General features: G+C 47.5%; 2 protein-coding genes and 1 long non-coding RNA gene across 3 annotated transcripts; 2 read left to right on the top strand and 1 right to left on the bottom strand.

Annotated features, from left to right (window-relative positions):
- The first annotated feature begins 403 nt into the window (after positions 1–403).
- Positions 404–5,007, top strand: LOC100829570 (queuosine salvage protein). The gene is made up of 7 exons (XM_003562739.4): positions 404–628; positions 1,152–1,295; positions 1,935–2,033; positions 2,155–2,231; positions 2,600–2,708; positions 3,955–4,283; positions 4,667–5,007. Exons 1-7 carry the CDS (start codon positions 559–561, stop codon positions 4,757–4,759), a joined length of 921 nt encoding a protein of 306 aa, XP_003562787.1. The 5' UTR covers positions 404–558; the 3' UTR covers positions 4,760–5,007.
- A 1,473-nt stretch (positions 5,008–6,480) lies between these two features.
- On the bottom strand, positions 6,481–7,410 carry LOC112270158. Its single transcript, XR_002962533.1, has 3 exons — positions 7,014–7,410; positions 6,855–6,925; positions 6,481–6,748 (listed from the first exon to the last, which is right to left on the bottom strand). It is a non-coding gene; the product is annotated as an uncharacterized LOC112270158 (long non-coding RNA).
- A 3,466-nt stretch (positions 7,411–10,876) lies between these two features.
- LOC100829268 (LOB domain-containing protein 37) lies at positions 10,877–12,228 on the top strand. The gene is made up of 2 exons (XM_003562738.4): positions 10,877–11,299; positions 11,417–12,228. Exons 1-2 carry the CDS (start codon positions 11,086–11,088, stop codon positions 11,914–11,916), a joined length of 714 nt encoding a protein of 237 aa, XP_003562786.1. The 5' UTR covers positions 10,877–11,085; the 3' UTR covers positions 11,917–12,228.
- Positions 12,229–14,030: the final 1,802 nt, after the last annotated feature.

Genomic DNA, 14,030 nt, shown 5'->3' with positions numbered 1-14,030 from the left:
GATTAGTTTCTCTTATTAGCGGTACCTGGCTGGCTGGCTTGGTAACATGATCCTCGAGGCTTGATGGCCCTCTAATTTTATTCCTGATTTACGACTCGGAGATCTTAATGTCATTTAAGGTCAATAAAGGTTGCCTTATTTACTTACTATAAAAAAAGTAATAGAGAAAATTTTGCTTCTGGACCAAGGAATATACACCTGTATTCATCTCGGGTAGTTCGGTCATTTCAGGCTGGCGGGGGGTCAAACACATCGAACCGCGGGACCACTGCCAGCCGCTGTGACGGGGCCCGCTGCGCAATGCCTCGTGCTCTGCCAAGTCAAGAGGAGAGTTCTCCGAGGCCCTCGGAACCGAGAGGCAGCAAGAAGCCAACCAAAACCCCCCTCCTGCCGAGAAAACGCTTAAAACCCGTCTCGCGGTCACGGGCCACACCACGCCTGACACCATCCGCCGCCACGGTTTCAACTCCTCCTCACCCCTAAATCCTCACCGGCTCGCCATTGTCCGGACCGGACCCGTCTCGCTCGCGGCCTTATCCTAATCGCGCCCCCGCCGCCATGGAGGCCGTGCGCGCGTCGGCGGCCTGGGTGGCCAGCCGCTCCTCCCACGTCAAGGTCGACCTGTCAGGTATTCGTTTGCGGCTTGATATTTGTTCCTGCGGGTAGATGTTTCCAGAATGGTGCTTGGATTTTAAGGACCAGGCAGTATCGTCCTTATGGATGTTTCCGGAATATTACTAGGATTTTATGGCCAGGGAGTATGGTCTTCATAGGGCTTATTTTGTTTTTCGAGAAAAGGCTTTGTCTCCACAGGGCTTTGCTGTTGATGAGTTTGTTGATTGTGTTTCTATTCTGAAAGACTAAATACTGTTACTGTATCTGACCGACCCTGCACGAAATCCGAGTTAGTGTTTCGTGTTTTTGGAGTGGATTGTTCAGTTTTTTATATTCCCGTTTTCTTATTTAGTAGTATTTCTTATTTTTTTGGTCAGCTTTCAGTATTTTCTAATGATGGATAATTTGATGAACATATATTTTTACTTACTTTTGTATGCTTATTATATCGATGTTCATCTTTCATTTGTTTTGCGAGAGATGACCAAGTGAAATTCTAAGTTATGTTCCTTTTGCCCATTGGTTTGTTCTCACAGAGATTGAGAAGGCGGTGGACAAAATACAGGGAAATGTTCCAAAAATTGAGTGGGATTTCGAAGGAATTCATTACTTTGACAATGGGCCGCTCACTGTGCAGTATCTCTTTGTGTTGGATGCACTGAACTTCTGCTTCTGGCCAGGTATATATAAGTTCAACCAGGATTTGCAGTTGGTGTTGTGAACTGAACATGTAGGAATCAGCATCATTCATGCCCGTGGAGTGTATGTTTCTTAAGGACTTCAAAAAACATCAGCACAGACAGATACCAGACATTGGCACTCTATTTGCAATTATTTGGTCCTGCATTAATACTCCTGCAATTGTTGCTATTAAGCGGAAAATATTAGGACATTCAGTCATGCAGTATGCCAGTATTCTTCTTTTCAAACTGGGTGCTAAAATTTCCAGAGTGCAGAAATCAAGGGCATATTGTTTAAAATGATTTAGCAGTGTACAGTGACATATAAGTACCTACGCCGCTGGTAGTGCATATATCAAGTATTACTATGTTCTTTCTTTTCTATCTTGTTATGGTCCAAATTTACTTGTTTGCAACTGTAGTTTGAGATGATATAGTATCTGCTCCCTTTTATTAGTCATTTCCAACAGTTACAGTTGTGCCACTCTTCTGTCTAAATGGAATAACTATGTGCTTCCACTTCTATTCTACCTGGTGTGCATACTGCATAGTTTAATTCAATTGTAATTGAATTTTCAGTACAAATTTTCACGCTTTGCATTGTAATGTTTTAACTATAGTAATGATATTCTATTATAGACAAGGACTTGACCTATGACAATTTGGCTTCTGGGCTTAAGTTAGCCTTAGAGAATGATAAGACAGCACTTGATGCCGATCGTCTTCAGAGTTACACTGGTATAGTATCAGCTCTTCTATGTCCTCTTTTTCTTGTTGAGTTGTCCTTATATTTGTAAAAGAAGTTATTACCAGTAACATCCTCTAAACTGGAAGGAAATGCAACTTTTGCAAAATGTAGGACCTCAACTTCGACAACTGCTGAACTGGCCACGTTCGTTGCCAATTGAGGAGGAAAGAGTCCGCCTTCTTCATGAGGTAATATTCTGTCTTGCATTTGTATTATATTGTACTACCTCCGTTCCATAATTTTTGTCTTAAATTTGCCCAAAAATGGATGTAACTGTTTCTAAAAGTGTCTAGATACATGTAATATTTTGACAAGAATTATGGAACGGAGGGAGTAGTAACTAACCTTGAAATTCACCTGTTTTGTTCTGCTCATCTTTTTTGAATGCTTCATCACTTATTAGCTTCCACACTCACACCCAAGTTCTTCAGTATAAATTATTTAGGCAATAGTTATCCACTTTTACTTTATATATATGCTCTAGTCCTATTCCACTATAATTGTCATGTGGATATTTTGTTCTAAACCATTATACTATTCTGCCGCTTTTATTAAGGTTGGTCTGGAGCTTGAAAGAAGCTTTGGAGGTCAGGCTGCTAATCTTGTGAAGGCTGCTGGAAACTCTGCGGCATCTCTAATTGAACTGATTACCCGCCATTTTCCTGGTAAATATTCAATTGCACTTGTCTTCTGGTTAATGGCATCATCTTCCCCCTTTTTGTTTTACTTAGGCAAGAGTCCCAAGCTGTACTTCTCCAGCTATATTGGTGAGCATGAGCTCAACAGTGTACAACCTTTTCTTTGGCCCCTGCGTCTGTGCTCTCTTATAGGCTATAGCGCTTCTAGCCTTCTACAGATACCATTTAACTGTTTTGGAGATTTCTGTTCTTTTCTTTGGTCCCTGTATAGTCTTTGGATCATTCGCCAAAAAAGCCCAATTAGATCTGGGTATCTACAGTGAAAAATAACAGAAATTTCCTCGGACCAGTAGACATGCATAATGGGCTGGGACATGTCATCCACATAGGATACTGGATATGTAATCTTTGTGCGTGGTTAGTGGTTACAATCTACTCATAAGTCAGCATGCTCTCTAGATGTTCGTCCTTCATTTGGATGTTTGTTGATTGAGAATACTGTCATCATTTTTTTACTCACTTGTTTGAACTATTTGACACGTGCCCAAACCTTTTTTTTTGGCGACATGGCATTTGCACAGACATGAATTAACTAGCCTTCACTCTTGGCCTCGTTTCATTTAGTCCACATGCTTGAGGGGAACTTTAGGTTTGTCCATTTACCAGGTCAAATGCACTCGACAGCGTCCTTATGGTTTTACTTGCAAATACTACATTGGGTATTGTGTTGATGTGTTCAAATCCCATCCCCTAAACAACATTCCAAATGACACGATACATTTCGTCCCTACGACCTAATATATTTTTTGCTAGAGGGGGGCAAGCTTATCATTTACAAGTGTTGGTCACCCAACCGGATACCACCTATAATCATGGTGATAGCCACTGTTATCTAAGTCCTGACTGCTTATATATTTTACTACTACTTTCTTTCCTCTTACATATTTGAATGTAAACTGTACCTTCCAGAAAATTTCAACACGGATTTGTTTGAACAATGTAACATTCTTTAACATTGTGTATTCTCTTCTAAATATTACTCCCTCCATCCCATATTAAGTGACTCAAATTTGTCTAAAAATGGACGTATCTATATACTAAAAACCGTCCAGATACATGTAATAGAAAGTCACTTAATATGGGATGGAGGGAGTATATAATATAGGGATGAAACATTTGTAAAATGTGTAAATGCTGGATTATTCTGCGTTCCTATTTTCTTTTGGTCGCCACCATCTCGCATGGCATAATTGTCGTAATCCATTTTTGACAGGCTTCCGGGACCATTCTCTTTACAAGGGGCACCAGGTTTTCCTGTATAAGAGGGCCCAGATATTTGTTGCTGATTTGTGGGGTGCTTTCAAGGGGGGAAACTATGGAGAGTTCAATGACATCAACTCCATCACCATATTTGCTGACTATATTGTTCCTGCTGTGCTGAGGGATCTTGGCATACTGAAATACGAATCGAACCTAAGTTGCTCGATTGACTCGAACAGTGAGATAGTTCCTGGAAGTGAAGAGGAAGTGGAAATTCGTGCTTGTTCTGTTCATGCCGTGGAAAAAATGAGGGAGCTCATCAATAAGAAGTTTGGGAAGCAGGTAGGTCCATCTCAAACTTCTTATATCTTTTTTTAACGACCACATCTGAATCAAGCTCACCTAAGACTTTCATGTCATTTATCTTTTGTATTGTTCCTGACTGATACAAAGCCATCTTAGTACACATCTAACAACCACAAAATATTTAGCACTCTGTATCACTGAAAGATGACAGATCGTTTTTTCTTCTAGAATACAAAGATGACAGATCTACTAAATCACTAGTTTTGCTCAGTGCACGGTCAAAACATACTAGTAACTGTGGGCTGATGGAGGGAGTCCTTTCTCTCTTGTGCTTACCTATCTTTGAAGCAAAGCAGTCAATGTGGTATTGATTCAACTTGGGGCTTACTTCGCTCTTGCTTCTGTATCTTTCTTGGCAGCTTCTGAGCATTGACATTGATCTCTGGCTCTGGTCAGTTGGCGTTCAGAACATTGCGCTGTCTCATCACCGCACCCTCTCCATTTACTACTGAGGCCCGCACCCTCTCCTGCCAAAGAATTGGTCGTGTGTCGCTCCGTTTATTAGCTGCAATACTTGCTGGAATGTTGCCTTGCCCCCTGTGGGGAGTGCACAAAAGTGCATGTCCTCTTGCTTATGGTGTTACTATAATATTTTGAGACTAAACAGCTGGGTTTTCAGATGAAATTTAGCCATTGAATGCTTGTTTGCTGTGAAATTGTGATCCAATTCGATGCCTCTGAGTTGGAAAATGTGATGGTATCCCCAACTGTATTATCTCTTCTTTTTTTTGCACGAAGTTTAGCAACTAGTAAAAAATTCAGCTGGAGCGTTCTTGAAAATGGTAAGCCTGGGCCAGGTTTTAGAACAACCCCATGCCCTCTGAACATCCAATGCATGGTATTCTGAGATGTGGTCAACAGGGGAAGCAACATTGGAAAAGCCGTGGCCAATGAAATGCACGTCTTGGTCCTTTGTTCCCAATCCTGCGAGCCCGCTCTGCTCTGCTGCCCCCTCCCGCCGCCCCCTGCGGTGCTTCTACGATCTGAAAAGTACTCTAGGCCTGCAGTATAAAGGGATTACGCGATGTGTTCAGGTGCGCTGCTGCATGCGTGCCGCCGGAGTAGGTTACTAGGCTTGTCAGGGGTGTCGCGGCCTCGGACGCAATTTTACCAGCGGAACGGCGAAGCGTGGTCTGCCGCCGTCTGCTACTCTGCTTCGCCGCCGTGAACGGAACGCACTCCGTCCGTACGTATCCGTGCGCTCGAACTCGAGCTATCAGCCCGACAGAGTTCGGAATCCCCATCCTGTTGGATGATGCGAGCTTACGACCCCGTAAAAGAAAGCATACTTAGCACGATTCTTTGCTGAATTCCCGTGACGATGTACCTGTGTTTTGTTTACGCTGGCAACGTACGTGCATGTTTGCCTAAAAGAAACTGGTGCCGACCAGTCAAATATAGACAGCACAGTGGTTCCGTCCGCCCACTGGGTTTCTTCCAGCAAAACCGGGGAATGACGAATCCGTGTCGAGATCTACCTCCCCTTCCCCCCGGAAAATGAAAATTCGGCCAAGATAAGATTTCCTCGGGAAGCAGCTAAACGCCAACGCTATCGCGCGCGCGCGGCTGGAAAACGAAGAGGATCGCAGTCTCGTCACGCAGCTGGTGGATGGCGACCTGCCGAGACAGAGGGAAACAAGAACATCTGTTAAGTGCGGTGCAGTGCCGCGCCAGGCGCGAATCGCCACACGGCTAAGTGCGACCGGAACAGAAAGCCAAAGATGCCCATCGCAACTTGCAATCCTCCGAGTGCCAAAAAGCGACGGAGAGAGAGCTGTTGCAGAATTACAGGTTTGGACGAGGGTTCTTGCGCATGATGAATATTTTTTATTTGAGTTTCGGAGCATAAACATGCTGCGGCATGCGGCGAGGAGAAAAAGGCGGGCGCACAAGTTGGAAAAGGTAGTAGTATAGTAGCAGCTATATATGGCAACGGGTACATCCCGACGGGTATTGGCAGAACGTTTTCATCCCCGCAAACTGAAATATATCCCGTCCCCATCCCGTTACAGCTCGCGGGACAGATTTTCCCCGTCCCCGTTCCCGTTCGGGGATTTCATACCCACCGGGTACCCATACCCGAGTAGAAACCTGAGACTATCACAGCCTAATAGCACAATAAAATAAAAATCTGCAATGATAACAAGTGACCAACAAGTTCAATCCCATCAAATATCAACAATTCAACATCAAAATACATACATAGTTATAGCCCATAGGCTTCGTCGCTCAGAGAGTCAATCATAACTATAACATAGTCATAGCAGCAACACAATCCCCCAGTGTTATCACACATTACACACCAGACTATTACACAAATAGTTAGTGGTTCAGTTGTGTGAGCACATAACAAAATGAATTTGCAGTTACACGCCAGCTTGAGTGCTTGATTGTTGATCCTGCCAAAGAGAACTGGAGCGATGGGTTCAAAGTTTCAGCTCCTGCATAAGCATGACAAATGAGTAGTTGAATAGGCAATCTTAAAAGAATGAAGTATATGCAACGGAACAAAGCAAAAAAGCATAATTGTGAGTACAGAACAATTACCTGAAGCCCCTCTTGAACTTCATTGAGACAAGATCAGAAGCTAGCAGGTTTTCCTTCATCAGTAAGGATTCCTACAAAAAAAGATTATTACTTCCACATTTTTTCCTATAAAACATTCAGTTGCATGAGAACGAAATTATAATTTGCTCAACAACAAACCTTTGTATTTGTTTGTTTCTAATCCAGTCCTGCGAACACATCAGAGCCTCTAACATTTGAGAGGTGAGCCTGCTGCGGTGCTCACTAAGTACTCTTCCGCTTGTGCTAAACGCAGATTCTGAAGCAACGGTTGTAATAGGAATTGCAAAAATATCCCTAGCTATCATCCTCAAAGTAGGATAGCGTGTTCCTGCAACCTTCCACCAGTCCAAAACATTGAAGCCTTCGGTCTGTATGTCCACCATATCATCCTCCAAGCACCGATCTAGTTTAGATTTAAACCTCAATGCTGATGGTTGTGAACTTGCAAGTGAAGGATGACAGAAATCTTGAGTTCTCTGTTGTGGGTTTGATGGTACTGCTACTTGTACCTACATCCTCATCTCTGTGATACTCCAACATCAGATCACTCAATGTGTCTTTCACTTTAGCAACCTCTTCATCAGGGTTTGTCACTTGCAACACTTCAAAGCAGTACAAAAGCATGTGATGTTTGAATCTCGGGTCAAGAAGAGTGGCAATGCCCATTAGACCTTGAATTTCGGTCCAATATTTCCTAAACTTGGCTTCCATGTTATATGACATTTCTTCTATCAATGGGTTGCCACAAGATGACCATTCCCTAATTTTACTTCTAACCTCACAAATCTTGTAGAAGAACATGTTTGCAATCACATAATCAGTTCCAGAGAAGAGGACAGAAATGTCATTAAATAATTTAAGCCTTGCAGTCACATCGGCAGCAAACTGAAATTCTTCCTCAGTGGGGCAGCAAGTATATTGTCTATCTACACGGCTTGCTCTCATGAAAACAGCCTTGTAGGGCAATGCAGTACTAAGCATTATGTAAGTTGAATTCCATCTTGTCTTACAATCCAGTGCAATCTTCTTCTCAATTTTAACATGCACATACTTCGCTATTTCCTCAAATTTTTCTACTCTTTTTGGTGTGGCTGTCTAGTAAGCTACACTATCATGAATGTTTTCAATGGCATCTTTTAGTTCCTCTAGTCCATCCTTAACAATCAGATTAAGGATATGAGCACAACAATGCATGTGTAAAAACTTTCCATCAGCCATAAGCTTAGTTTTGCCAATTTTTCGAACAAGGTAAGGAATTGTTGCATCATTTGAACTGCAATTGTCAAGAGTGATGGTTGATACCTTCTCATCAATATTCCAATCAACAAGGGAGTCATACAGTTCATCACCAATGACTTCATGAGTGTGTGGACTCGACACATAAATAAACCTGTAAAAGGCCGGCAAACTTTCTGAGCATCATGTAAAAAAATTATGTAAATGTCATAAGATCCAACAATCATTAGGCTCATCTCATGATAATGTTTCTTAGAGTCCAAGTCTCATCAATAAAGTGTGCTGTGATAGCCATGTATCCTCTTTTCTGGTTATTAGAAGTCCACATGTCACTAGTGATTGCTACCTTAGACTTGATTCCAGCCATATATTGAATGGCTTTCTTCCTCTCCGCTTCATACTGTTCAACTATGTACTTCCTAAAATAAATGAAATACATGCACAAAAAATTAGAAAGCAAGTTGTAAGTGGCATAAGCACACTAAATACAACAACATGTACAAAGTCACACCATATATACCTTAATGTGTTTCTGGTGCCAATCTTGAACAAGGTTGGAGTGCATGTACAAATCTTCTAAAACCAGCATGGTCAACAATGCTCAATGGATACTCATGTAGCATAATCATAGCAGCAAGTTCCTTCCTAGCTATGTCTTGATCAAAGGTGTAGTTCTCTATAGAAACTGTCCCTGCATCTGTGGCACTAAACCTCAATGATGTTTGAGAAAGTGTCTTTTTTCCTCCAAGTTTAACCTTCGTGCGAATGCATGACTTCAAGTGGCAGTGAAGGTGCTTAGTCCCATCCCTTGTTTCTCCTCCAAGCTTGCTATTGCAGTAAATGCATTTTGCCTTTATTTTGCCATGCCATTTAATTCTCTTGAACTCCTTCCAAACAACAGATGTGAGCTTTCTCTTTGACCCAACCTTAGCACCATCTTCCTCTTCCTCTTCTGGTGGTTCAAGTTCAATCTCGTCTTCATCATCATCTATTTCAATTGCTACTGATTCATTGACAGATTCTAGACGCGACTCAGACTCATGCTGAGAGTTCTGAGTGGACATAGGAGCCTGGCTGCTGTTTGCACTAGATTCTGACATTTTTTTCTGCCTGTAGTTAACCACATAAATATTTAATTAACCAGATATTGCTAGCTGCTAACTGCTATGCTAACACTAAATTTCAAAAATTGCTAGCGTTGCTTCCTACTGTATCACAAGTGAATTCGAAGACAGGAAATCTACCGACAAGCATACATACATATATTAGCTTCAAGTCTATGTACTGAACTACTGACCTTGGAGATTTATAATTTTTGTGGCCAGTCTTCTCTGCGGCAGATATCTTCAGGCGCTTGGGGTCAGAAGCTTTTGCTTGTGGTGGTCGGGGAAGCCGCTTGGGGTCACCAGCTACGAAGGCGCCTTTGGTCGACGACGGCAGGGGAGCTTTTTTCTTGTCGGCAGCAGGTGCAGGGGGAGCTATCTTCTTCTCGGTTGCAGGTGCAAATGGATCATCAACCAACTCCTTGGATGCGGTTACAGCTTCGTTGGTCTTGGATCCGGGGCTTGGATTCGGCACCAAGGAGTCGGTGACGACCGGATCCAGCGGTGGCGGCGGCGGCTCAGTAGAGGCGGCGGCCCTTGAGGAGGGACGTCCGGATGGGGTCAGTAAAGGAACGCTGCAAATCAACGGTTAATTCGTCGAGGAGGAAGAAAGGCTTCACCGGGCAACATCCATGGCGGCGAGCAGCGACGGCAGCCGGGTCCGCAGTGGAGACGAAGACGGAGTCGAGCAGTGAAGTGGAGACTGGAGAGGGATGCGTGCGGCGCAGGCGCGCAGCCGCAGCGACGGGAAGGGTCGGGATGGGGAATTAGGGATGAGGAAGTTAGGATTAGGATTCTTTTTATATGAGTCTAACTGATATTGGGCCTAAATGTGTTACTGGGCCTATTTCATCATATACACATCACCATAACAGGTTCCCCAACGGATAACGGGGACGGGTATATAGGGAACGTACCCGTACCCGCCATCCCCGTTGGGGATGGATTCTTGCCCATGTACGTACCCGCGGGAGAGAAATCATCCCATACCCGTCCCCTAATGGGTCAAATACCCGTTGGGTATCGGGTACCCGTTGCCATATACTGTAGCAGCAGCGGAATGAAAGCGTTCTCGATCGGTGCACTGTTTCGGGACAGCGCCAGGGGAGAGGGTTCGCGCGAGTTGACAAAATCTGACGCTGACGGACTTTTGGCTGTCGCCGTTCCTCAGCTTTCGAAATTTTTAGGCCAACCTTCGCATCGTTTTATGGGATAAACCGACACGACAAATGAGCAGCGCCCTCCTTGCGAGGAGGGCTAGCGGACGTCCGCGGACCAGTGATCCCGCACCGAAAGCACTCTAGGCCTATCACACGGCTGATGGAGCTGGAGCACTTGCGCTGGCGACCACCGGCAAGTCTACACAAGGTTCCAAAACGCAGGACGTACTACGTACCAGAGGCCCTGCCGAACGTGCGGATCCACGCACCGCGCAAAAGGGCGGAAAAGGAGCGGCGAAAAAACGCCTCCAAAAGCGAAAAAGAATCCCGGGACGGGGCGAACGCGAGGCGCACCACCCGAGGCGGGACCCCCGGCCGGTCCAATCCCCGATCCAACGGCCCCGACCGGCCGCGGAGACACGGAGCCGCCCCCCGCACCCCAGGAGCCTGGACTCTCTCGCGCCCACAGCCCACAGCACGCGCGTTAACCCGCCCCCGTGGTTAACCTGCGTGGCCAGCGGTCACCCGACACGGCCGGCCCCTGGTTTGGTTTGGTTTGGTTTGGTTACTTCTTCAGAGTCCTTTCTTCCTCCCCACACCACACTTTGGTGCTCGCTAGCTTCCCCCAGTTTGCTTATATACTCCGCTCCCCTGGCCGTGGGCGGGGGTCGAGTTCCTGATCGTTCGAGGCTGGTTGTTTGTTGGTGTTGCATGAGAGGGATCGAGTGGGCGGCGGCGGGGATGAGCTGCAACGGGTGCCGCGTGCTGCGCAAGGGTTGCAACGAGGCGTGCGTGCTCCGGCCATGCCTGCACTGGATCGAGGCCGCCGAGTCCCAGGGCCACGCCACCGTCTTCGTCGCCAAGTTCTTCGGCCGCGCCGGCCTCCTCTCCTTCCTCACCGCCGTCCCCGAGCCCCAGCGCCCTGGTACCATACCAACCAATTTAAAGCATCTATCTACCATCATCTTCGCACGATTCGAGAGTCGAGATCGTATAGTTGGCTGATATGTGTTTGCATGTTGTGGATTGATCTGATCTGCAGCGGTGTTCCAGTCGCTGCTGTACGAGGCGGCGGGGCGGACGATTAACCCGGTGAGCGGCGCGGTGGGGCTGCTCTGGTCGGGGAGCTGGCAGCTCTGCGAGGCGGCAGTCCAGACCGTGCTCCGCGGCGGCGCCATCGGCCCGCTCCCGGACCTGGCCGGCGGCGTCCCGGAGGGCGGCGTCGGCGGCAGCGACCTCTTCGTCTCCTCCGCCAGGCGCGCCACCGCCGTGGGCTGCTCCACGTTCTCGACAGCCAAGCGGGTGAACACGACGACGACTAGAAGGCCTGGGATGCCTCTACAGGCCGCGCCGGCCCACCAGCAGCTGCAGGACCCGTCCTGCGATCTCGGGCTGTGGCTCAGCGGGCCCGGGTCGCCGTCGGTGGCGGCGGCGGGGAAGCGGGCCGGCACGCCGTCGATGAGCTCCGACGACGACTCCGTGACCACCAGCGGCGGCGCCGGCGGCGGGAGGGAGCCTGAGCTGCTGAATCTCTTCGTCTAGGACTACTACAAAATTAACTTGCGTGCGTGTGTTCATTAGTTTATCGTCATCGAGAGCAAACACCAGCCTCTCGGCGGTGTGTGTGTGCTGGAACTTAACCCCGGCGAACTTTTTGCTAGCCTCTCGCCGTCGGTCGATTCCTTTTCGGGCGTGCAGGAACCGCCGGCTTGTAGAGAGTGGGGGGGGGGGACGGGCGACGACACACGCCGAGATTAAGGGAGCGCTTTTGTTCCTTCTCCGAGTTCTTAATTAGCACTACAGCGATCGTTAAATAAAAGGACACTAGTATAAAGCTAAGCTTCCTCGCTCTGATCTTATCCATCGTCCTGATGAGCTGCTTATCCAAAGCGTGTCTAGTGTTGGCCAGCAAGTGCGTGCGTGCGTGCTTTAGCACAAGAACGTACTGTACTATGCGCCGTTTGCTGTCAATTGTTAAACTGGTCGTATGATTGCCTGTCCAAGTTTTCTTGTTGCAAGCGGCCGGGCGTCAGGGCGTAGTACGAGTATTATTGTGTGGGGTTTTGGGGATGAGGTCGGGTAGATACGGGCGGCGATTCGGATTTGCGCAGGGGCGAGTTGAACCACGGCGCCGCGTTTTCGGGGTGGGCCGCTGCATGCCTGCCCCCGCGACGCGACGCGGCGTTTCTCTGCCCGCCGCACACAGTTGTCGCTGCTTTGGGAGCTTAGCCCGTTGGCCGGCAGGCGGCAGCGGTGCATTTTCTTCGCAGTTGCAGCTTTCACGTACGTCCAATTTAACGATCAAAGAAACATCATTCCAAGTAACAAAAAAGAGATGTAGTATTCAGTAATTCCCGAAGGACAAACACCGGGGGACAGACTCGGGCGGGCTTCAATCGCATCGGAATCTTGGACGGCCCGTGACTGATTCATCGTGCAACCAGGGTTAAGATATCGCGAGATCGATTCACTCATGCTGTCCCGGCCCGCCGACGGAACATGCTAGTGGCCAAGTTGGCTAGCGCCGCTCGATTCCCCCCGTCCGGTACGTGAAACACATGCCCTGATTCGGGATCATGTCCTTGGAAACAGTAAAGCAGATGGGTACGGTTGCTTGTTTTGCTCGTGCATGCATGCATTTCACTGCATTGCATTGCATGCGCATAGGTAGCAGCTGTGGGACGGCGGCCATCCTCCTCTTATCTTTACGAGTACTACTGTCGTGTCCACAGGGAGTGTCGAGTAGGTACTCGCGGCGGCCGGTTGGTGAATGGTTGGTTCCCTTCTCTCGTCGTTTTTAACGAGGGCGGGGGGCAAAGTTGCTCCAATGGAAATGGGACGGAGTGTTGCACACGTGCACCCGAGAAGAACTGAAAATTCTGTGACTCTCAACAACGAATACACAGGACTCCGAACAACTGAATGGACAATGGAGTGTGCATGACCGTATGAGCTTCTGCGACTCTCTTTGTAATTCTGATCAAGCACTTTAGATAGATCGAGGGGCGGTGCTGTTCTGTTCGCCCGCTCTCCAAGACTGCAACGTGCTGTCCTTGCTAGCCTGCCGCGCAGTCCGTGCGCCGGCGACACACGGCTCCCCGTTCACACGCACGCACGCGCATCGGCGCCTGAAGGATCGGCCCGAACACGCATGCAGGACACAGTCAGTCAGCCACGCATGTCGCGTCCAGACGGCGCCGATTCGGGGCCCAGGCGCGCAGCTGATGCCGAAGTGGATGCAGGAAAAGGAGTCCCATGACTTGTCAGAAAGGCGGAGGCCAGCGTAATTCTGTCCGTTTTGCGGTCGACGTGGTTCGTTTGCGTCGCCGCCGACATAGTTTCGCGCGACACAGTTTCATTAGCTAGATGAGAAGTGCTATACCTACGACGAAATTTCGTCGGACTCACCTACGACACTACGTGGCAAACATGGGCTGGGCCTTGAGCACGGGGTTCAGCGCAGAGAAATGAACGAACCCAGCATCGTACGACTATCGGAGGACAAAAGCGTCGTACGTGAGGCAGTTTCGTAGCTAGATTCGAAATTGACATAATTTAAACTAGAAATATAAAACCATAGATTAAAACTTCAACTGTATTAGCAGGAGGCCATCTACTCGGAATTCGAATCCAAATCGATAACCTCACGCTCGGAA

This window comes from Brachypodium distachyon, chromosome 1 (assembly GCF_000005505.3).
Source record: "Brachypodium distachyon strain Bd21 chromosome 1, Brachypodium_distachyon_v3.0, whole genome shotgun sequence".
Taxonomy (NCBI): Eukaryota; Viridiplantae; Streptophyta; class Magnoliopsida; order Poales; family Poaceae; genus Brachypodium; species Brachypodium distachyon.
The sequence above is the reverse complement of the archived record's forward strand: the minus strand, read 5'-3'. Positions and strand labels throughout refer to the sequence as shown.

Bases quoted from the DNA above. Each gene is read 5' to 3' on its own strand.
- LOC100829570 (XM_003562739.4), top strand. From the start codon at position 559: ATGGAGGCCGTGCGCGCGTCGGCGGCCTGGGTGGCCAGCCGCTCCTCC. The intron at 2,709-3,954 runs GTAAATATTCAA...CATTTTTGACAG, and splicing joins GATTACCCGCCATTTTCCTG to GCTTCCGGGACCATTCTCTT. The intron at 4,284-4,666 runs GTAGGTCCATCT...CTTTCTTGGCAG, and splicing joins ATAAGAAGTTTGGGAAGCAG to CTTCTGAGCATTGACATTGA.
- LOC100829268 (XM_003562738.4), top strand. From the start codon at position 11,086: ATGAGAGGGATCGAGTGGGCGGCGGCGGGGATGAGCTGCAACGGGTGC. The intron at 11,300-11,416 runs GTACCATACCAA...TCTGATCTGCAG, and splicing joins CCCCGAGCCCCAGCGCCCTG to CGGTGTTCCAGTCGCTGCTG.